The sequence below is a fragment of the Pyricularia grisea genome, chromosome I (assembly GCF_004355905.1).
Source record: "Pyricularia grisea strain NI907 chromosome I, whole genome shotgun sequence".
Classification (NCBI taxonomy): Eukaryota; Fungi; Ascomycota; class Sordariomycetes; order Magnaporthales; family Pyriculariaceae; genus Pyricularia; species Pyricularia grisea.
In genome coordinates this window covers 257046-279815 of record NC_044973.1, presented here as the reverse complement: position 1 = coordinate 279815, position 22770 = coordinate 257046, and the positions used below count along the sequence as shown (strand labels likewise).

Here is a 22770-nt window from a genome sequence, read left to right as displayed (position 1 = left end):
TGTTAAGATATATGCCCCACAACGTGCAAATAAGACGGGGGCCCGTGAGTTACGGTATTTTTTGGCCCATGGGCCCCCGTGGGCGCCCGCGACGGGTTTTGGAATGCCTTAGCAACACTGAGGAGAGAAGGATGGTGAAATCACGCCGAGAGGAAGAATCTTTTAAGAATACACCAGCGGAGTATGGTCGGAGCCACCTAACATTGTATTGGGAGGTTTCAGCACCACCCCTTTTCGGATAAGTTTGTTTTCCATCTGGCCTTCCCCATCTTGGGGATGCAAGTTGCGATATCTTCATGGTCTAATCGAGCTTTAAGTTCAGGCGGTTACCTTGCAGGTTAACGTCCTGTAAGCGACGCTAGCAAGACAAGTACAGATGAGAACCAGGTAAGCTCCTAGTCCTTGACTTGACCCGCGTCCCAGGTGTTCTCCTCACCTCAATTCCACGTATTTTCACGAACAAATTAGCCTAGGGGGAGCAGCGGTATGCCTGCAAGTCAGTGCGAAAAAAAAGGCGTTAATACCAAGTTTGGACATACTTTTTTCAGAGAAACTCAAATTTTTTTATTTGGTATAACATTGGATGCGGACATGTCGGCTTTCTTCGAAGGCCGATACATTGGTGATACTTTGTACGTGGGATGCTCGGACGTTCGATCAGTACAAACTACATCACAAAATGAGCAGTCTTTGTGAACATATCAGCTAACTGCAAGTATTTACGGAGTCGTATAGTCTGTTTAAAACTCTGCTACATGATCAAACCTACGTGATTATCCACATAATTTACACACTAGTATATCTAAGTCTTTAACCGTCACAGCAGAGAAATCGCAAAACAGCGTCTGTCAGTTTTGAAAAGTGTGTTCCTTCATTTTGGATATTGTTACTGAGATAGTCGGTCTACGTTTCCCCAGTCTTGTATCTTGAGTGCCGTCTTATCCTATGTCGCGCAGAGCACATATATATTTTCCCGCTGTCACAACCGTCCACTCCGCTGTTAAGCGTAGGTCAAAATTCTTGGTCTAATATCAGTTCCCCAACTGATACAATTCTTCGTTCTCCAATCTAATTGCAGCCCATGGCAGTCTGTATAAAGCCGCAAGATGCGAAGCGGAAAAGATGGTTCCATGTCTAAGAGTCTTGGATTGCACAAGGAGCTCAAAGATAATTCGGATTGTCTCGCTGGTTGTTTAAAAGCGGTGAAATATATATAGACCACGTCCACACAAGTTTAATACAAGGTAGCAAGAGTTGCACAATAAAATCGCAAATTTTATTCGAATGAAGATATTGGTCACTTTTTGTTTTGCCTTTTTAATTTGTCCTGTCACACGTATGGCCTCTTTCAATCGTATCGCTTTTGGTAACGAAATGTAGCTCATGGCGTGGTTGAGGTTGCAGAAGTGCTAATACCATAAGATTAGGCGCTGTCTCTTCACTTTACAGCCTGGCCTCAGTCTAAAACATAGAAAACTGCAGGATTGGGCCGTCTTTCTGACCGGTAATGAAATCTTTAAGCTGAAACTCTCCCTCTCGATGCCGTCCCAGCTCGGCTCCCGGCGTCCCACAGCCGACAACACCATCTCTTCCATCGGGCAGCCTGAAATCGCCGACATTTAACAAAGTAGCCGTCGCCAACATAAGCTCATGCTGGGCCAACCCTCTGCCCAAACAGCTTCTCGGTCCGACGCTAAACGGCGCAAATACCGACCGCGCCCGGTTGACTTTCTCTGCATCGTTCCCTGGGCTATCTGCCAGCCACCGCTCTGGCCGGTATTGGAACGGCTCATCATAGTATGCACAGCTGTGCTGCACGCTGTATATGCCTACACCAACCGTCGTCCCGCGCGGCAAATGCTCGCCGTCAACGACCGCACCCTGTGCCGCCGACACCTCGCGCCAGGGGGTCCCGCCGACAGGCGGGCTCATGCGCAGCGCCTCCTCCACACACGCCTTGAGGTATACGCACGACGGTAAACGCTGACCGGTTACTTGATGTCCCACGCCAAACACGCTCCTGACTTCGGCGGCGGCCCGCGCATAACAAGAAGGGTTATGTGCGAGGTAAAAAAGCACGGCGGCGAGAGCGGTGGAGGACGTATCTGTGCCGGCAAAGACGAGAGTTGCGCTCTCGGCGGCTAGCTCGTTCGCCGTGAAGCTGCTGCCCGTGTCGGGATCTTTGGCGACGGCGAGGTTCCCAAAAAGGTCGTTTGGCTGAGTATCTTTGGCGTCGTCAATTGGCCGCGATAGTCGCTTCATCCGCGATCCAAGCATACCGCCGAGGAACTTGAGAAAGCGGTTACGGGATTTGATCGCAGCGCGGAACAAGTGCCGGTCCAGCTTGTGGCGCGCGAACCACGGCGCCTGGATCAAGCCAGCCATGCGAGTGTTGGAGATTTCGATGGCGTCTACGACGTAGCGGAATTTGTGCTCGGTCAACAGGCTGTACCGCTCATCGAAAACAACGTCGGCCATGATGTCAAACGTCAGGTAGCTGCACAGGCTGCCCATGTCGACGGGTGCACCCCACAGCCTACTGTCGCGCGCGTCGAGGGTTGCGTCGGCTGCCACGACCCCGGCGAGGGTCTGAATGTGCGACATGATACGCGGCTCGTAGCTCCGCAGCGCTCGCTCTGACAGGCCTTGTGACAGAATTCGGCGGCGCCGGGCGTGCTCGCGCCCGCCCCGGATGGTGAGGGTGTTGGGTGCGCGGTGGATCATGGGCTCGTACGTCGCGCCTTTGGAAAATGAGGACGACGGGCCAAAGCTGTAGATGTCGCGCAAGCCCTCGGCCGTGTTGACGAGGAGCGCGTTGGGGGCATAGCGGACACGGTCCCCTGATGTTTGGTTTAGCAGGAGGTTTCAGGAGTGGTTGGAAGAGGAACGTACCGTATTTCTGGTGACAACGCCACATGTCGAGGTGCAGGTCTCCCTTCCAGCCATGGTAGGCGGCGTAGAGGTCTGTGAACTTGGCTAGAAATGGGCCGGGGTATTTGGATAGAGGGTGGATGTAGGTGTTATAAATAATAAAGTAGATGAGCTGAGAAATGGTTTTGTTAGCTCGTAATCATCATTGGCTTCATTAAATTGAGGATGGACACCAACAGAGACAAAGCATGCGGTAAGAACAGCACCTAGCGCGGTAAACTCTAGAAGGGCCATGATCAAATTACTTTTCCAGGCGAGGCTCACGAAACGGATTCCACCAAATGAGTTGTAGGACAAAGATTTAGATGAAAGCCAGCTGAAACTCTAGTAATGTGCATAAGCACATGTGAAACTGGAAAAGTTAAATCTTTATCCAGTATTGTCACGTACGTTCTCATTTTGAAGAACCAAGACATTGGAAGTACAAACCAAGAAATCTCTCCATGCATTTATACGATTGGCTCATTAATTACCCCTCGGTCTCGTCTACTATCTTGAGAGGGGTAGGAGGAGCCAAAAGGGGTGTGTGGGTGTTATGATTATTGCACTAGTAAACATATCTCCTGGTGCCCACAAAGATAAGCTTTTCGCGCATGGTAATCCGGCCTGATACCACATAGTCACTGTGGACAGGGGTGAGTTACCAGGTATGCACCATGTCACTAAAAGTCTGGGGATCCCTAACTTTGGCTCACTTACGTAGTACAAACGTGTCATGGGATGGTACTTTGATTGGAATTTTGACAAGGTTCTTAGGGCTTAATAGGAGCTACTTAGTAACTTATGGGAAGAAAGTTAACCCTTCTTCTTAAGATATGTTGCTGCAAGAAGGCGTGGTAGAACATCTCTCTATCATTTGTATTATATTTTATTGGCAAAACAGATTTCAATTTAAATGGTAAGCTGCTGGCGGTCTAACTACTTGGTCGTGTGGAAAAGCTTAGAATCTTCACCAGCGATCCGGGACTGAGGCAACATATAGAATGTTATCGACGATGATTACCGAACTTACGTCACTTGCAGAACATGAAATGTATTGTCTACTACGTACAGAAGCAAAAGCACACAATCAACGAACACTCGATCACTTTCTTTGTAAAAGTACCCTCCCAACTTCTTCCTTCCCAACTAAGCCTTCTTTCTTGACTCTCACCATCCCACTACCGCCATACAGCACCTGTTGGAAAGCTCTGTTTGCCTTTGCCCTCCGTTCCATTGACTTGTGCAAATATGCCTCATACTCTTGCTCACCACCGGGAAGGGCAGCGAAAAGCAAAGCCGGATTAACGGCAAGAACCTGCGCACCCTTTTGGCCAAACCCAAAGCTCGTAATTGTAACCGCCTTTACCATCCCCTGTCCAATATCTACTGTCTGCCCGGGGAAGAAAAGCATATCCTTCTCCCGTAGTTTGACCTCCACATCGTCCAGATGCCGGTTGCCGGGGACGCAGCCTTGGGACGAGAGGATTTGCAGCGCCCCGTTAACGGCCAGAGCTCCGGCTGCGGCTTTGGCGTGGCCCACGACAGACTTCTGGCAGACGCACGCCATAACGTTTCCTGGCTTGCGGCCTAAATGTGCAAGTTGCAACTGGAGGACCATGGCCTCGTTTATATCGCCCAGGGAGGTGCTGGTGCCATGCATCGAGGCGACCTCCACGTCGTCGATTGTCAGCCCCCATACCGCCAGCGCACCCCGTAAAGGCGATATGGTCTTGTCAAAACAAAGACGGCTGCAGTAGTACTGTCTCGCCGAGCGGACTGCGGCCTCGGTGCGGGAAATAACCTGTGCTAGCTTTCGGGATTTCTCGGCGGCTGGAATTTGTTGCTGGCTGTTTATAAATTCAAACTCCGCTTCTCGATCCCGAGCTATCCGGGCCAGCTCTGTATCAAGCTGTGCTTTACGGTACCCGATATCCAGCACATCCCCAGGGGCATTGCCACACTCTGCGGCGGCAGTCAACACTCCTTTGCCAGGCGCAGGCAGCGACCTCCCGATGCCATCAGCAGCGGTATGTGTAAGAGCAATAACACCGTAAACCGGCAGGCCTAGGTCGATTGCCGTGCGGGCCGTGGTTAAGATCTGCACGCCGCAACCCTCGCCTTCCACAAACCCAGCCCGCGTCGAAGCCATGGGTCGACTAGCCTCCATCGGCGTGCGGCCCTTGCTCGCCTCCGCTGTGCCGTCAACGGTTGCGCCCATCCGTGCGAAACCCTGCGCGACGTCCCGTTCTAGTGAGTCCGCCCCTCCTGCCAAAACGAATCTTGCCCGCCCACGGACCAGTAGGTCGTAAGCATTATCAAGGCTCTCAAGGGCTGTGGCACATGCTCCTACAGGGGTACGAATGGGCCCCGCGGCCCCCAGGAGCAGCATGTTTAACCAGGCAGCGGGCGTGTTGGCAAAGGATTCAGCAAGCGCGTCATTTTGGCTTTCGCGCCCAAGAAACTGGCCTTTGAACAGGTCAAATGTCGCTTGTACGCCACCCATGCTAGTACCTAGACAATTTCCAACCTCTGCGGGACCGCTCCCTATATCGTCACCATATAGCTCGAAAGGATCCGGGATGCCCGCCGAAAGGAAGGCTTCCGAGGCGGCCACTAAAGAGTAAAGTGTAACCGGGTCGACTTGTGAAATTATATCCTCTGGAATACCGTATCGTGCCGCTGACCAGCCTGTCGGCATTTGCGCGGATATAGTGTGGTCGAATGGCTTGGATTTTAGAAGAAGGAGGGTTGCTCCCGAGTGTATGGTAACGTATACCTGACCATCGGCTTGCGTAATACTTGCGTGGGAGCCGTGCTGCCGGACCAGGTGTGCTGCTGTTTCAGCACTCACAGCTATGGGGGCAAGATCCTGTTGCAAGATAATCTCGTGGAGCTCCTGCTCCGAATCGGGGCCGACGAGATCATGGCCCCGACGTGCTCGAGGTCGGATGCCCGTATTGGCGAGAATGTGGCCTTCGTACCTTGTCTTGATTTCGGAGTCGGTAATGGGTGTTTTGGTCTCCGCATCCAACCACCCAGAATAATAGTTGTTGCTGCCGCCAGCCCGTGACAGCGACAATGGGCCCTTGTGGTATGTGACGAGGCCCATAGCCCACGCCAGTTCCAGACAACCCTCTATGGAGAGGGTACCGTTAACCTCGAGCTCCCAGCGTGTGCGGGAGCTGCCACAAGATCCCACCTCTCCAAAGCCAACCACCACAACAACTTGATCAAGGTCAACCATTCCTTGCAGGGCGGTCGTATAGGGCTCGACGTCTTTCCAAACTGGGAGCTCCATGGCATTGACCTTGAGCCTGGCAAGTGGCGTTAACTTGACCTTGGTCTTATTTTGGCTGTTGCGTGCCTCCTCGAATGCGAGGGCTCTTTCCACGTCGGCCTGGTCCTTCACCCTTTGCCGGATGCGGTCCAATGCTGGCTGTAGCTTTAACCAAGGAGTCAGCCCGCCCGAGATGTCAGCCATAAGCGGGCCAGAGTCGCATGCTGTGCGGAGCTGCTCCGAATCGAGAAGGCCGACCAAATGCCATGCCATCTCATGGATGGAAAAGGTGCGCACCCCCAATTCGGCCTCGACGCCCACCGCAAGCGCGTCATTGTCCGCCATCAGCCCAGTGCCCTTGGTCCAACCGATAACCGCACCGCACAGGCTAAGAAAGTCTGTCCAATTTTCAGAAAAATATTTATATAGCAGGGCCTCCAAACCGAATTTGGACTCGGCATACAGCCCATCCTGCCCAAAAGATCCGTGGTTGGGAGACAGTGGCAATAATACATGTGTTGGATGGGTCCAAATGTCCCGGGTTTCTTTGGCCGCTTTGATAGCCCCAAGTAAACGTACTATGTTTGTTAACATAGCACGGTGGGCGAGGTCGGACGTAGAATCGATGCGATCGATTGGTCTACCCGTCTCGCTAATGGCTGCAAACGGGATAACATGGTCCAAATCCCAACACAAATCCTTGTAAATATATGCTACCAGCGCGTCCACGTCCAATGCGCTGCATGCATTGAAGGGAAGAACGACGAGCTTAGATCCGCGAGCCCCGTGAGTATTGTAGAGGCTCCGATAAAAGGCAAGGGTTTCGTATGAGTATGAGCTGGTGGTGACAACTATTTGGGCGCCGGCGGAAAGCAATAGCGAGACAATCTCGGCGCCGATGGAATTTCGACCAGCGCCTGTAATCAGTACAGTCCTGTCGGTAAAGGAGATGCCTGATAAAGCCGAGTGTTCGAACCAAGACGTGTAAGCCGTAGAAAGGACTGTATTATATATCCAGCCGTCGCGGTTATCAAGAGTTTTGATAAAAGGAGTGCCGCTTGTGCAAAATGGCCTGATTGCCGACACGTCGGGGAAGGAGGGTGTCGATGGGCTGCTGGAGAAGAGCGACGAAGGGGCGGAATCTGGTAAGATGCGGATGGTTTCTTCCGCCATTGACTTCCTATCTGTCTTGTACTGAAGGAGCGACGATGTGGACAGGGTTGTGTGGCAGAACACAGTGGCTTCCTGCCCTGCCGCTGCTTTTACCCGGGTTTCCAACATGGTCATGAAGTGCTGCGCATTTTCTCTTTGTTCACCCGCAGGCAGCGTCTGCACCCTTCTCGAATACCACTCCACGACCTTGACTAGCCGATCAGAGCTTCTCCTTGCCACCTTTTCAATCATGTCTTGTGCCCAGTCCAAGCTCACATTACCAGAGGCGAGCCCGTGGAACAGCCGCAGGACGTCTTGGACAGCCCAGTTCCACCAGGACTCATACACCCGCACTTTTTGCTGGCACCCGACCAGTGCAGGGACGATGCCGACCTCGAACTTATCCCCTAGCTCAGCTGTCCATGCGTCTAATCGTTGCTGCAAGTCACCTACCGCAGCACGGAGCGTGGTGAGCTCCGCCGCGGTTGTCTCATAGTTTTGGCCAGAGTGGCGAGCTAGCAGCTGCCTCACGTCTTTGTATGTTCCTTGCATCTCGACCCGTAGATCTTGCAACGCCTTGGAGGATACAACTTGTCCTGTCTCAGTTGAGCTGATGTCCTGGTCGATGGTCGCCACACTAGCCGGATCAATACCGACGTCTTTCAGCACGGCACTGGCAACTTCGGCCGCAAACCCGTCTACGTCATTCTGGGTCGCCAATCTCACGTCCGGCTGCATAGCCACGCACTTGACGAGCGCGCGGTCTTGCATGCCTGGTCCGAATCCTTTACCCTCGAAAGCCTTTCTCAAACTCGCCACGCTTCCGCCGGCGCACAGCTTCATGCCAGCCATCTTGTTGACGAGCGCCATGCTGCAGGGGCCCAGCCTTCCGTTGGGAAGCTGGGCAGCGAGTTCAGCAATGTTCATGGCCTCGGGCTGGTCAGGGAGCGCACCAAACTCCTTGGTGAGGTCTCCAATAATCTCGTTTTGGATGGTCGAGCGACCGCCGCAGAGGGTGTTTATGGGTATGTCGGTGGGGAGAGAGATGGCGTGCCTTTTAAGTGAGGTGGCGATTAAAAGGATGAGGATTGAGAGGGCGGGAATAGGAGTGTCGGTAATAAGTGCATGTGCTGTTTTTGGGGTCGGATTGGCGACACCATTCACTTGTTGAACAAACACAGCCGTAGTTTTCTCAACCGGGGCTTCCGCCGGCGCGGGCTCTGGCAATGCGACATGTGCCTCGGTCCGGTAGTAGATCGTATTTGCATCCTTCTTCAAGCTAAGCAGTTCCCTCACCCTCCCATATGCCGTGTCCTCGGTGGCAAACTCGGTCGTGAGAGTCTTGCGGGCCATGTTCAGCAGTGTCTGGTCCGGGCCGACCTCAATGATGCGGGTGGCCCCTTGCGGTCCGCCTAGGAAGGCGTCCTGGGCCGTTATCCATTGCACTGGGGAGCAGAATTGGTATCTGCCAAACGTTTAGTTGTCGTGAAAGCGGTTTGAAGAAGGTTCTGGGTGCGTACGCTAGAAGTTCCGTCAAAAGAATGTATGAGAGCTCATCATCTACGGCGTCGAAGACTTGGGTTTGCAGATCTGCCATGTTTTGCGCTGCGATTACAAGCTTGAAAACAAAACAACAATCAGGCAACTCGAGTTATAACTTTCCCTTGGAAATTTGCTTTGCCAGCATCGGTTTCTTCACAACAATAAGTAAGCAAGCGAGATTCATGAGTTGAGACCTTAGCTATCGATCGAGCGGTTGTCTTCTACTCGCTTTTTTGTTTGTGGCAATTATTTGTTCCCCTTCGCGCACACGCTCAGCGCTTGCGCTATCACCGGCTCGCTGCAATGATAGCAAATTTGAGGTTTGGCGGGGGCTGCTTCAAGGATGTGACCCGACAAGTCCATTTATTTAAGTTTAAAATTACAGTTTTCCTACCCATGTCCCTGTCCCAACATTAGTGCCTTGGCTATTTGCCGTCGGTTATTGGAGTTTTTCCGCTCTCCCTGCAGGGTAGAGGGCGGTGTAACTATTATTTGGGAGGTGAAGGTGATAACTATCGCAATTTGGATTGGATCGTTGTGTATAGAGACCCGTTTATTAAAAGGAGTAGAAATATCTGGTAAAGAGGTAAGAATCTCCGGCAATGCTGGTAAGGACGTCTGGCAAGTTAGATCAAAGTTCCGGTAAGCGGGTACAAACCTCTGGAAACAACAAGATAATGTGACTAGCAAACGAAAGCCCAAGAGTGATATAATATCACAAAATGCAAAATTTATCAACTTCAACAAATCTACCCGGTGACGGGCATACCGCAAACTGCCAAAACTGTCGTCCATTGCGTTTCATCCAAAGACAACCTGGTTCTAGTCTAGCTAAACGTGGGGTACCTTGTAAACATGTATATTCCCGCATCGGTCTCCCCTTTAATAATACGACGCGAGATCAGGAGACTTGCTGGGACCGTTCCACCCAGACTCCATGCCCTAAATAGATCTAACCGAGCCCACGGGGATGCTGAATTTGAAGAGCTAACCCGTACTTTTCCCATGACTAATTAATTCGAGAAATTAAAAATTGGAAAACTCCAGAAGCGTTCACCCTGTATTCTTCTCCGCGTGTCATCGTTATACAAGACAATTTTGGAGCTTTTTCCCTCTTTTTTTTCCCTTTCTACTTTAATGAAAGGAATCAAATACTGATACGCTACTAATATGTTTTCTTTTTGTACTGCTACCTTTGAATACTTACCTCTCGGTACCTTATGACGATTTCTTTCAAAGTAGCATTGTTTATCGTTTGGAATATAATCGGCTCTCGTGCGATAAGGAAGGTACATCTACAGAGGGGTAGATGCGTGGTTACGAGATAAGAACCACGTGTATGATAAATGGTCCCAGTCCGACTTTCGGCAAAGTCCTGTCAGAGCAACGACGCGTGGATTCCTACAAGGAATCATCTTGTTGAGTAACAACACTAGTGGTGGATTATTCCAACAGTAGAGCACGTATACTTTATCTTTAACACCAGCGCCTTGGGTAGACGTAAACATCGTCGTAAGGGAAACATCACTTTACTCCGTAAAGTGAACGTTTCCATCACCATGTTCATTCAATCCAGAGAACAATCCTCATCTCAAAAAAGCAGACACACTTTTTCCCTTGATTCTCACACAATTTCTATAGAGATTCCAATTCGTCATGCGCTTGCACGGTTTGCTTCCCGATGCAAGCAAGGTTTCCTTTCTGACACAAACGCGACACCACGAGGGACACCGGCTGAGCTGCTGATCGAGTTTGTCACCTATGTTTCCACCCAGTCAGTAAGATCAAAAAGCTGCAACGCCCTCATCAATATCTTGTGGCGCCATCTGGAGCACAAAATCCTCGCCAACAATGACATACATGTATATGCAGCTGCCAAAACAGCAAGCTCTACCTGTCGACAGCGTCTTATTAGCAAATTTTATGAAGCCCAGGAAGCCATCGGCATCAATCGCCGGAGCTGCAACACTGCGCTATTACGAGCACAAAGGGCCGGCACCGCGAATATATATGGGGTGTTTGGCGGGCAGGGCAACACCAGGGAGTACTTTGAGGAGCTGCGCACGTTGAGGAACACGTATCCCAATCTACTTGCGGGCCTAATTCAAACATGCAGTAGTCACCTTTCGTCTCTGGCGGCCAAACCATCTATCGCAGATCAATTCCCACAAGGTCTAAATGTATCACGATGGCTGGAGGATGCGAAACACACGCCCGATGTGGAATACCTTATCCGCGCACCCGTCAGTTTCCCGCTGATAGGATTATTGCAGCTCTGTTATGTCAGAGCGTTGGTGGCTAGCCTAGGCGGCAATCCCGCCGAATTCACAACCGCCTTCTCCGGGTTTGCCGGTCACTCGCAGGGCGCCGTAGTGGCTGCCGCTATGGCTACGGTCACCACTTGGGAAAGCTTTGAACACGTCGCCCTGACTGCCACTACAGTACTGCTTCACATCGGCGCGCGGAGCCAACAGTCCTTTCGGCAAACCCCGCTGGCTCCGGAAAAGGAGGTCGTTCTGGACGCTGCGGGGCTGGGCACGCCTTCGCCTATGCTAAGCATCACTGGCATTGGCCACGCCGACCTGGTCACCGTTGTTGACGCTACAAATGCCCACCTTGCCGTCGACGTGCAAATGGCCGTGTCTCTGGCCAACAGGGACGACACCTTTGTGGTCAGCGGTCCGGAGCGGACGCTAGCTGCTCTGGTGGAGGCGCTCGGCGGCGGAAGACCGACCGAGCCGCAGGAACGTGTGCCCAGTTCTCAGCGCAAGATGACTCCCCGGCTTCGCTTCCTCCCAATTTCCATCCCCTGCCATAGCCCGATGCTGGCTGGTGCGACCCCGCTTATCCTTCGCGACTTACAAGCCGCCGGGGTCAGACTGGACAGCGCGGCCTTGCGTGTTCCGGTCAATCAGGGCGTGGACGGAGGACACCTCGCCGAGGGGTGCAAGGATGATAATTTGATCCCGTACCTGGTGGAAGGTATCACCACGCGCGCCGTGGATTGGCGCACCGCCGCATTCCCATCAGCAACGCATATAATCGATTTCGGTCCGGGCGGCCCATCTGGTGTGGGCGCTCTAATAATGGAAAAACTCTCAGGCACCGGGGCGCGCGTCATTGTTGCCGGCCGCAATGGCCTCCACATCCCTGAACAGCAGGACATGGGCAGCCTGGTGGAGATGTACGATCGCCGCGACGAGGGCCTAAAGTGGAACGTCGACTGGCACAAGGATTTCGGGCCGTCGCTGGTCCGCACTGCGGGCAAGTTGGCTCTGGATTCGAGGATGAGCAGGCTGTTGGGACTGCCGCCCGTCATGGTTGCGGGGATGACGCCCACGACTACGCATCCGGAGTTCGTGTCGAGTGTAATGCGCGCGGGGTACCATGTCGAGTTCGCCTGTGGGGGATATAACACACCCGCTGCGCTCCGTGCTGCTATATTGGAAATGGTTACAATGCTGCCCGCCGGTAGAGGGTTGACGTTGAATGTCATTTACGCCAACCCCAAGGCTCTCGCTTGGCAGATCCCGCTGATCCGGCGGTTGCGCAACGTCGAACAAGTCCCAATAGTCGGACTTACTGTCGGCGGCGGTATACCATCTCTACAAGTGGCTGCTGAATACATCACCACGCTCGGCATTTCGCATCTGTCCCTTAAGCCGGGGTCGGCGACGGCGATACAGCAGGTCTTAGCTATTGCACGTGCGCACCCAAATTTCCCAATTATGTTACAGTGGACCGGCGGCCGAAGTGGCGGCCACCATAGTTTTGAGGATTTCCATGCGCCAATATTGGAAGCCTACCCGCGGATCCGACAATATGGTAACGTTATCCTGATAGCGGGATCCGGCTTCTCCGAAGCTGAAGATATATATCCGTACCTTACGGGGACGTGGAGTTTATCCCATGGGCGCGGGCGGGCCAGTCGTATGCCCTTTGACGGCGTGCTTTTGGGCAGCCGGGTTATGGCGTGCGCCGAAGCGCTGACCTCGGCGGCCGCCAAACAGGCCATAGTCGACTGCTCCGGTCTGTCAGACCACGAGTGGGAGGGCACGTATGGTCCTCAAGGTGCAGGGGGTGTGGTCAGCATCACCTCGGAGATGGGCGAGCCCATGCACGTCGTCGCCACCCGCGGGGCGCTGCTGTGGGCCGAGCTCGACAGGGTACTTTTCAGCATCCCCAAGGGCCCGAGGAGAGGTGCAAAGTTGGAGGAGATGCGAAACCATGAACTGATTACGCGGCTCAACCGAGATTTTCAAAAGCCGTGGTTTGCCTGTCGGTCTACGGTCTCTGGTGCGCAAGTGGCGTGCGAGTTGCTCGACATGACATACGCCGAGGTTGCTTGGCGTGTCGTCAAGCTTTGCAGTGTCAATGGCAAAACCTGGATCGATGAGACCTACGCCGAGTTGCTGGGCGGTTTCTTGATGAGGGCACAGCAACGCTTCCTCGACGCAGTAGCCTTGGAGGGCTGTGATGCGACCGCGTTGCAGGAGAGGTGTAGGCTGGACCCATCGGCTTCTGTCAGCAGTGTTATGGCAGACATTCCCGAGGCGCTGGACACACAACTATACCTTGAAGACGTGCATTTCTTTGAGCAGCTCTGCGCCACGCCCGGCATGAAGCCCGTTCCGTTCATCCCGGCGCTTGATTCCAAATTTGAGACGTGGTTCAAGAAAGATTCGCTCTGGCAGTCGGAGAACCTGCAAGCTGTGGTCGATGGCGATGCGGGACGGGTGCTCATTCTCCATGGACCCGTGGCAACTCGTGGTGTCAAGGTTGTCGATGAGCCGGTTGGGCAGGTGCTTGATGGGATTATGAATGGGGTTCTGGGACGACTGCTCTCTGATCGCTACCAGGATGACGCTGATGCTGTTCCAACTGCTGAGTATATTCCCGGCCTGTCTTTTCAGAATCTCATATCAGTCAACGAGGCTATGGAGTCCGATGACTGGGAATTGGCGGCAGAGGGCAACGAGGACGATCCCATCGGAACCGATATAATGAGGGGCTCACTAAATGGCGAGTCTTTAAGGGCTGCTATCTGCACCAATGACAGTGACCAAAGAGAATCCTGGCGTCATGCCCTCTTCCACTCACGGCACATCTTCCGTGGAACAAGGCTGGTAGAGAACCCCATGTGGACAATCACCGAAGCCCTGTGGGCCGAACGTGTAGAGATACTCACTGCAAACGACTCCACCACTATTACAATCCTGGGCGTAAAGGAGAACACTCACACCCAAGAGTCCACCCTCCTCCAGATCATGAAGCCCACCACCTCCACCTCTATCGAAATAAGACTATTCACCTTTCGCACCCCCTCTGCCCCCGTGCCGCTCCTATTGCAGCTGACGTACCATCCGGCCACCCCGTACTCCCTCATTCGTGAGCCGCCCAACTTACGAAACCAGGCCTTGTACAACGTGTACCGCGAGCTGTGGCTCACCTCGAACGTCACGTTTGAGTCTGGCTGGTTCACCGAAACAGTTAACATTACGGCCTCGCGAGTGAGCAAATTTAATCAGGCCGTTGGATACTCCAAGGCTCACCAGTCCGAGACGGTCAGTATGGACTTTGCCATGGTCGTCTCGTGGGGCACCATTTGCTCCGCCTTGCTTGCCGATCCTGTAAAGGGCGACTTGCTGCGTCTTGTGCACCTCAGCAACAGCTTTGAGTTTGCGACTGATGATGATGACCACCGTGGCGATGAATCGATGGGAATTGGCCATGTCATCACCGCCAGGGCATGCGTTAGTCGTGTCATGCCAGCGCGCGGCTCGGATGGCGCCGTCACAGGCTGTGAGATTGATGTGCTTTGCCATTTGAACTCGAGCAATGGGACACTGATCATGACGATTCGATCGAGGTTCTTGATAAGGGGCCAGCCGGACGATGATGCTGTTACCGAGGGCATAACGTACTTTAGTCACACGGAAAATGCACCGGTCGAGATTGTGCTCAAGAGCGTGGCGGATGTTGCCCTTTTTTGGGTTAATATACAAGATTATCTGGTTGCCCCCAATGCTGAAACGGGTGCCAATAGCACACTGGAAAACCTCATGGCCACATATCTGACAGACGTGGCAGTTCGTCCTCAAACCGTCGAGTTTCACACGGAAACCCACATCACAGACAACAACATCAAGACGTCCGGTAATCTACAGCTACGCACCGACTCTGGCTTGGTGCAAATGGCAAATATTTCTCGGACATCCTTGGGCAAGTGTCCATTGCAAGCTTATCTAGCAACCTATGGCCGGCAACTTAACCAACCAATCTTACTCCTACAGCCGATCCACTACCCACCGATTGTGGCCGCAATCAAAGTTCCATGCACCAACCTGCCCTACTCGCTTGCGTCCGGCGACATGAACCCCATCCACACTTCACGCATCTTTGCCGCTCTTGCCGGCAACGCCGACACCATCACCCACGGCATGTACGTCAGCGCCACAGTCCGGCAAGTGCTGGAACGAGCGGTTGCAGCACAGAGACCGGAGAGAATACTGCGTTACGAGGCTCGCTTTGTGAATATGGTCCTGCCGGGTGATGTACTCGATGTGACCTTTACGCACGCTGCCATGTTGAATGGGTGTTTGGTTTTCGACATCTCGGTTAGCCGGCAGGCGCGGGCCGGTACTGATGATGATGGTCAAAGTACCGTGGTTATGCAGGGTTCAGCGACGCTCACACAGCCACCAACTGTGATTCTTTTCACCGGCCAAGGAAGCCAGGAGGTCAACATGGGAATGGACCTTTACGAAACCTCTTCCGTGGCGAGAGCGGTGTGGGACGAAGCAGACACATACCTGCGAGAGAACCTCGGCCTTTCGCTGCTCTATATCGTCCGCCAAAACCCAAAATCTATAAAAGTGACCTTTGGCGGCAGGCGCGGTGCAGCCTTGCGGCAAAAATACATGGCCGCCACGACTGAAGGCCGGCCCATGTTCCCTGGCGTTACGGCCACCACATCAAGCTACACGCATTGGGCCCCGGGGGGCCTCCTCTTCACGACGCAGTTCTCCCAGCTAGCCATCACGGTCATGGAGGTGGCGGCGATGCGCGACATGCGGGCGGCCGGGGTGGTCGACGTGAGTCGCAGTCGTTTCGCAGGCCACTCCTTGGGCGAATACGGTGCGCTGGCCGCCGTCACGGACTGCCTGCCGCTCTCCAGCCTCCTGCCTATGATCATGGCGCGCGGAGCCACGATGCAAAAGGCCGTGGAGCGGGACGCGGATGGCAGGAGCGCCTTCGCCATGGTCGCTGTCGACCCTGGGCGGGTCGTGCTGGGCGGGACGCGAGGGACGCTCTCGCCAACTTTGCTGGAGGCGCTCGTGGTGCAAATCGCCAAACGCATGGGCTTGCTCCTGGAAATCGTCAACTTCAACGTCAGAAATGCGCAGTACGTTTGCGCCGGTGAGCTGCGGGCCCTGCATGTGCTGCAACAGGTTTTGGACGACGCGGCAACACGAGAAACCATCCCCGAGCAGCTATGCAGCTTGGTGGAGCGGCATGTCGCAGAGCTGGATCTCTGCGCTACGGACGGCATCAAGACCTCGATTCGATTGGTGAGAGGTCGCGCGACGATACCGTTGGTAGGAATAGATGTGCCGTTCCATAGCAGTCACATCGCGCCGCGGAGGTCGGCGTTTCAAGAGTCGCTCCTGGTGGCCATCAAGCCCGAACGGGTACGGGCCAGCCAGCTGGTTGGCAAATACGTGCCCAACGTGACGGGTCGGCCGTTTGAGATCTCCAGAGACTATTTTGAGCAGGTTGCGGCCTTGACTGGGTCAAAGAGGATAAAGGCTGTTCTAACTGATTGGGATGCGTGGACTGCGCGGAAACAGGGGCTGCAGAGGCTTGCTGCAGTCTGAGTTGTGGGGAAAGCTGCGACTGCAATCCGTAGATGAAGCGCCGATGGAGCGGACAAATGTCAATCTCCTAATATTCAGGAGGTAGAATCTGCCTTTGCAACGTTAAAAGTCAAAGCCATTTCAACAAGTTGCAAATATCCTGAATTACATAACATGTGGTTGGATGAACAAGACACTGGCTAGCCCCCGGGCCTGGTGCTAGAATGGTAAGTAATGAAGATGATCATTTGAGCTGTTTTACCTGTGGAAGTTTATGTAGAAGGGAGTAGGTATTAATGGTTGGTTATGGTAAACGAGGCGGAGAATAATGTATTCCGATAGTTTCATGATGAACAGTAATAGACAAATTTACCATCATCTCTATCAGTTACATATTCATAGACGTATATAATCATCAAGATTTGGGCTGGAACGGAAAGGGAGAATTACAAAGACACAAGCCAGAAGGTTTGCAGTTTAATTGCTTCCGGACCCCTTCGGAGATGAACAATGTCGACATTTACCCAGCTACCTTAAGTATATCTTGGGCTGTTACCCTATAACTTCCCTTGGTACTCTAGGTAATACTCTGAGTTCTAGTAACATGCAGCTTGTAAATTTCCCTTAGTTGTCCTTCACTATTACCCAGTACCTGGCGACTCGGCGGTGGCCAAGCCTGCTGCCAATTTACCCCGCACAATCTGACAGGTAGGTGAGCAGGCAATCATGATGATGCAAAGTGACTCAAAGGCTTGGTTTGATAAAATCGGAAGTTGGAATTACCCGAGATTCATGAATAATTTTTGTTTGGATCGGTTTCCGTGGCTCGCTTCAATCCACCTGGTCGCGGGTGCATGTGCCGAGGAGTAAGATGATCCCCTAAACGGAAAAGATCTTTGTTTGTCGCATCCTGTCAAAGACTCGTCCAACCAAAAAGCAACCTTGATGGGATCAACATCTTGCCATGCTAATGATTTAATGCATGTCAGATCCCCGTGCATACTCAAGTCCAATTTGCTCTACGGAGGTGACAAAATACGTCGTTTGTGGCCGCTAGAAATGGATATATAGCACCATGACAACCGCACCCGCCCCTAAGATATCCTCGTCCTAGACCACTGCTAGGCTGCTACGCACAACGTCAGTCTTGACCCATCACTACGATGTCTTACCTTCCAGTGATTGCAGTCACAGCCGGCCTCGGTCTGTTGCTTGTTATTATCAACCACATGAGAACCCGCAACAGCAAACCCTTCCCACCTGGACCCCCAGGGATCCCAATCCTTGGGAATCTCCTCCAGATCCCAACCAAAAAGTCATGTGTTGAGTTTCAGAAGTGGAGCCGTGAATATGGCGACTCCTCGGACGGGCTTATTGGTCTTCACCTCGGCCCCTGGTCCAAAACCATCATCCTGAACAAGGACAGGCAGGTCCGGGACCTTTTGGAGTCTCGCGGCACCGTCTATGCCGGTCGCGGGCCCGTCGCCGTTATGGACAGCATGCGTTCGTGGAAACCGTCGGGCGTTCCATTCGTGGGCAACTTCGCCTTTTCCCAATACGACGACGAGCTCAAACGTGCGAGGAAAGCGTCACTCGAATATATGCTACGCTCCGGGCAGGTCGAAAAACTGCTCCCGATCCAGGACGCCGAAAGCACGCAATTGGTTTGGGAACTGCTAAACCTCGAGGATGAAGGTGCTGCGGCACCCGGATCCTACAGCCTCTCCTTCTACCGCATGTTTGGCGCCGTAGTCCTCGCAGCCGTCTACGGCATTCGTGGCAAGGACAGCGCGCCCGAGTCGCCGCTCGGCATGTTTGCATCACTCGCCGAAGAGTTTATCCCGCTTTTGGCCTTGACGTCGGCGCCGCCGCTGGATATCTTCCCCTTCATCGCGTATTTGCCCGATATTGTTAACCCCTGGCGCGGATGGGTGGAAAAAGGTAAGAAATTTACGCTCAAATGGCATCATTTTTGGACAGAATTCCACCGGCTCGGCCTGGAAACGGCCGGGCGCAAAACCAGCCGCGAGGGGGACGGAATGCTCAAGCGGCTGGATGGCAAGGGGTTTTCCGAATCGGAAATTCTCACATTTGGGTCGACCATGATGAACGGCGGAGCCGATACGACGGCCGTAACATGTTTGAGCATGATTACGGCATTTGTCAAGTACAGGGGTCTTCAGGATCAGGCCAGGGCCGAGGTGGATGGCGTTTTCGGGGAGGGTACCATGCCTTCGGTGGAAAGATTGAGTGAGCTACGCTTTTTAAAGGCGTGCTTTTATGAGGTCAGCCAATTAATTCCTCGAGTCATGACTTGTGAAAAGAAATAAGATCTGACAGCTCTCTGCCAGGCTATTCGCTGGCGACCCCTGACGCCGCTCATGACGCGCAAAGTCCGCGCAGATCACATATATGACGGCTATTTCATCCCGAAGAACACCACAGTACTTTACAACATCTGGGCCATGTCGCATGACAGCGACGTCTTTGAGCGACCGGAAGATTTTGTTCCCGCCCGATATATGCCACAGGTCAGGGGCGCCGCCGACGTCCAACCTCTCCCGGTTTACGGATTTGGGCAGGGGTTGAGGAATTGTCCTGGTCAAAAAATGGCCGAATACTCGATCATTTTGGTAATGGCAAAGATCCTCTGGTCGTTTGAAATCACGGCACCGGATGGGGAAATCGACACCAGCGTCGAAACAGGGTATGATGACGCGTTTTTGATGACGCCGCACCCGACCAAGTTGAGGTTTCGGTTGCGGAGCAAGGCCCGGGGTGAAGTTTTGCAGGTAGAGTGGAAGAAAGCGAACGAGTGGTTATCAAGATTCGAATAGGTCAAGAGGGGTTTGGTACTTTTGAAGGGCAGTCATTTGAGTCGGACAAAAAATGCTGTGTGCATCGTGATAATGGCAGTAATTTCCAATAGCTTATGGAAGCTTTTGGGCAAGGTTGTTGAAACTGGAGGAAAGGCTTCCTTTGAAACACCCAGGAGTCCAGCTAGTCGTTCAGTTGACGTGGGCGTTTAGTTCAGATATATAGCTGCCACCATTCTACGAAGTACAGGCTGAGCGAATTTTTGAGTTACAATTGGCCTGGGCGGCCTGTCGCTCGTAAAGCGATAATAGCTGGAAGACGGTCTCGCAGCGAGGTGGATTGGGGTCTGTATTTGTTACAGAACGCACCCGTCTCTTTCAAGTCACTTTCCTGAATGGTGTATAGTGACAGTTCTCGGCAAGCAATGCGTCCGAAATTGCAAGCGCCAAGAGGTGAACTTTAAGTCCGAAAATCGAAGCAACAGCGTAAAGTTGCTCGATGCAGCCACCGTCTCTTCACACAGGCTTTCCGAACCAACCCAGGCAAAGAGTATACCCGTGAGCACCGCCGTCACAATAGTGCAGGATGTCTAAAGAAATCAGTCCAAAGCACACCGCATTGGGCTTTTCCCGAATCGCCAAGGTTAGTAATGAATGCGTGCTCTCGCGCGTGGGCGGTCTGCCGTGCGACCTGCTGTCAGTCACAGAAGCAGCTCGACAATATAAGCCTGGCGGCTATGAGCGTGATCCAAAGTGCCTGGTGCCAATATCTTCCTCGACATGTTTGGCGACCCGATGGACTTCTTTGTACCGTTTTCGAGCGCTGCTTTGTGGCATGGTAATTCGGGCCAAGCCATCCAGAATCGCTGCTTACAATGACCTTGCCTCTTCACCTTGGCTGTCGTATCCGGCCGCAAGGTCGAGAGTGTCAAGGGTACTCAGTCCAAGTCGGCTAGCAACATATCCTTGACGGAAATCGCCCACGTCATTCCGGTATTAGCGTCAAGGAGATGCTGATTGCGGCCACGACCATGGGGTTAGTCCCTCAGGCCATCAGCGGTGAGATTATTCTTTTGTTCGTCTTTCTTCTTACTGGGAATTACTGGGCGTTATCTGTCCTGGGCTGCGATGAACGTAGGAAAGGGGGTAACAAAGTTTCTTTCCGATGAGATGTGCGTCTTATTACATATTTCTCCCCAGCTAAGTATTAATGCGGCTGGTTCCCTGATGGATCGTTGACCAGGTTATCGACTCGCTAAACGCTATTACAGTCCCATTGTACTTCTAGTCGAAAGCACACACAGTATTGCTCTATTCCATCCACAATCCACTAACAACCAACAGGTGCTTCAAACAAGTGCTTGCCAAACTTTTGATCTTGCTTATCGTCTCCGGTGCTTCAATCGATGAGCTAGTAGCCGAAAACGCCTAACTCCTCTCCCCCGTTGCCCTAACCTTTGTCCAAGAAGCAGACAATTCCACAAGTCCGTCGCAGGATTCCCTGTAGCAGCGATACTAATAATCGTCCCACTGCTACTCCGCCGCTTGATAGTTCTCTCCAGCTCAGACGTTAAGGAAGACTTTGGCCGGCGTTATATTTTACATCGTGCTCTCCTGGCTTTTCAATTCCGCACAACCCGATTGGCGCCCCCCCCCTTGGATGGCAGTCTGGACATGGAAAGGTGACAAAGGCAGTCCGGGTGACCATAGCCCAACACGAGACGTTCCGCGCCGCCTTCCGTCCGAGGGATAACAGCGCCTCCAAACCGCTGTTGCACGTCTTGTATACACTGTCGTGGATACCTCGTGTGCTAAACATCCGGGTCTAACCGTGGCCGGCCGTTTATTCGCCAATCAAAGTCCGCAAATGGCTGTTCATGGTAGGAGGGTGGCCTGAATCTGCTTTGTTATGTTTGCGAGCAGGTCCCGCAAAGTTCGATCCTTGGCTTTGTCCTAACATGTCTTGATTGTCTGCAGGAGCAGGGTCACCGTTGGGGTATCGTCCCAACCGTGACACTCCAGGGTGATTGTTTAAGGTTCCCGTGGCCCCAAAAGTGGTCTTGCCGCCATTGGAAGTGTACTTTTTCCTGACCTCAGGCATGTCCGGGATATGGTTTGCCTCGCATATGTATCGTTGTTGCTTGCCTGTGTTGCACGCCTCCAACAGCTTGTACCATCGGGCCTGGGAAAAGTAGGTGTTGTCGCAACGGAGTTCGGACGTTGCGCCCGGTAGGGGAGTGGTGGCGGTAAGCATGCAGCAACTTATAGCATCCAAGTCCCCGTGCTGCGTGCAGCAGTGCCCCTGTTCCTTCTGCTTGAACCAACCCCTGACGGAGAAGAAGTTGGGGCACTGAGGTTGGGGCGTTGTCGGCTGTTTCGCCAGGACCGGCGTTGCCTGTTGCTGCTTCAACGGCCACCAGCGCCGCTCGAGCCCCACGGCATTGGGTTTCCCGCTGCCCGAGACCGGGTTGGCGGAGACAAGAGCGGCGCTGGTGAAGGCGAGAATAGAGAGGAGGTTTGGGGCGTACATTGTCTGTTTATTTCCTTTTTTATGCGTTACTTTCTTAAATCATCGTCAATAAAGAATTGATTGGCAAAGAACGAACGATGTAAAAGCTACTTCGTTGAGTAAGAGCAAGATAACACACAGAGGGAAGAAACAAAGGAAAAAAAAAAAAAAAAAAAAAAAAAAAAGAAATAAAAAAAAGAATGTGGTGGGTGCAGAAAAAGCCCAGGACGGATGAGCGAAAATACGATAAAGACCATATGCTGAAGAGAAAGCCAGGGAAGTATTTATACGTTAACCAAGGGTGTGGTTATTTTACCAATACAAATCGCTATAATAGGTACCTCCAAATCTCCACCTTTACGGTTACGGTGCGAATAATTATCGGTACAACGCAAACACTACCCCATAAACCCCGCACGTGCAAAACTTGAAATTTTCAACGACCTACAGCTGCATCGTTTTTATTTACAACTCAAAAAAATCATCCCGCGTGTATGCAAGTTTTTAATCATGATCAACACCCGCGTACTTGTTTTTTGTGTTGAATATAAGAAAGATGCTAATGCAGGTAGTGCGAATTGCAAAATTGTACAAATTGCGGCGTGCAAACATACCTTTGTGATATTTTGCGTGGTTTTGCGTGGCTTTACGTGGCTTTGGATGGTTTTCTCGTGGCATCATGTACCAACATGTATATGTACTGTA

The 22770-nt window shown here is 52.6% G+C and overlaps 5 protein-coding genes across 5 annotated transcripts; 2 read left to right on the top strand and 3 right to left on the bottom strand.

Annotated features, from left to right (window-relative positions):
* Positions 1–1461: 1461 nt before the first annotated feature.
* On the bottom strand, positions 1462–3043 carry PgNI_05166 (uncharacterized protein; the record flags this gene model as incomplete). Its single annotated transcript, XM_031125203.1, has 2 exons — positions 1462–2840; positions 2893–3043. Coding segments are annotated over 2 exons (1530 nt in total), but the record flags the coding sequence as incomplete, so codon positions are not given.
* Positions 3044–4015: 972 nt separating this feature from the next.
* Positions 4016–8939, bottom strand: PgNI_05165 (uncharacterized protein; the record flags this gene model as incomplete). Its single annotated transcript, XM_031125202.1, has 2 exons — positions 4016–8807; positions 8863–8939. The coding sequence occupies 2 exons, from the start codon at positions 8937–8939 to the stop codon at positions 4016–4018; spliced, it is 4869 nt and encodes a 1622-aa protein (XP_030981840.1).
* Positions 8940–10735: 1796 nt separating this feature from the next.
* Positions 10736–16761, top strand: PgNI_05164 (uncharacterized protein; the record flags this gene model as incomplete). The annotated part of the gene is made up of 2 exons (XM_031125201.1): positions 10736–10746; positions 10800–16761. The coding sequence occupies 2 exons, from the start codon at positions 10736–10738 to the stop codon at positions 16759–16761; spliced, it is 5973 nt and encodes a 1990-aa protein (XP_030982992.1).
* A 1100-nt stretch (positions 16762–17861) lies between these two features.
* Positions 17862–19953, top strand: PgNI_05163 (uncharacterized protein). Its single transcript, XM_031125200.1, has 2 exons — positions 17862–19025; positions 19092–19953. The coding sequence occupies exons 1-2, from the start codon at positions 17904–17906 to the stop codon at positions 19575–19577; spliced, it is 1608 nt and encodes a 535-aa protein (XP_030982985.1). The 5' UTR covers positions 17862–17903; the 3' UTR covers positions 19578–19953.
* Positions 19954–21399: 1446 nt separating this feature from the next.
* On the bottom strand, positions 21400–22086 carry PgNI_05162 (uncharacterized protein; the record flags this gene model as incomplete). The annotated part of the gene is made up of 1 exon (XM_031125199.1): positions 21400–22086. One exon carries the CDS (start codon positions 22084–22086, stop codon positions 21400–21402), a length of 687 nt encoding a protein of 228 aa, XP_030982986.1.
* Positions 22087–22770: the final 684 nt, after the last annotated feature.

Coding starts and splice junctions, on each gene's coding strand:
- PgNI_05163 (XM_031125200.1), top strand. CDS start 17,904: ATGTCTTACCTTCCAGTGATTGCAGTCACAGCCGGCCTCGGTCTGTTG. Junction 19,026..19,091: donor TAAAGGCGTGCTTTTATGAG/GTCAGCCAATTA, acceptor GCTCTCTGCCAG/GCTATTCGCTGGCGACCCCT.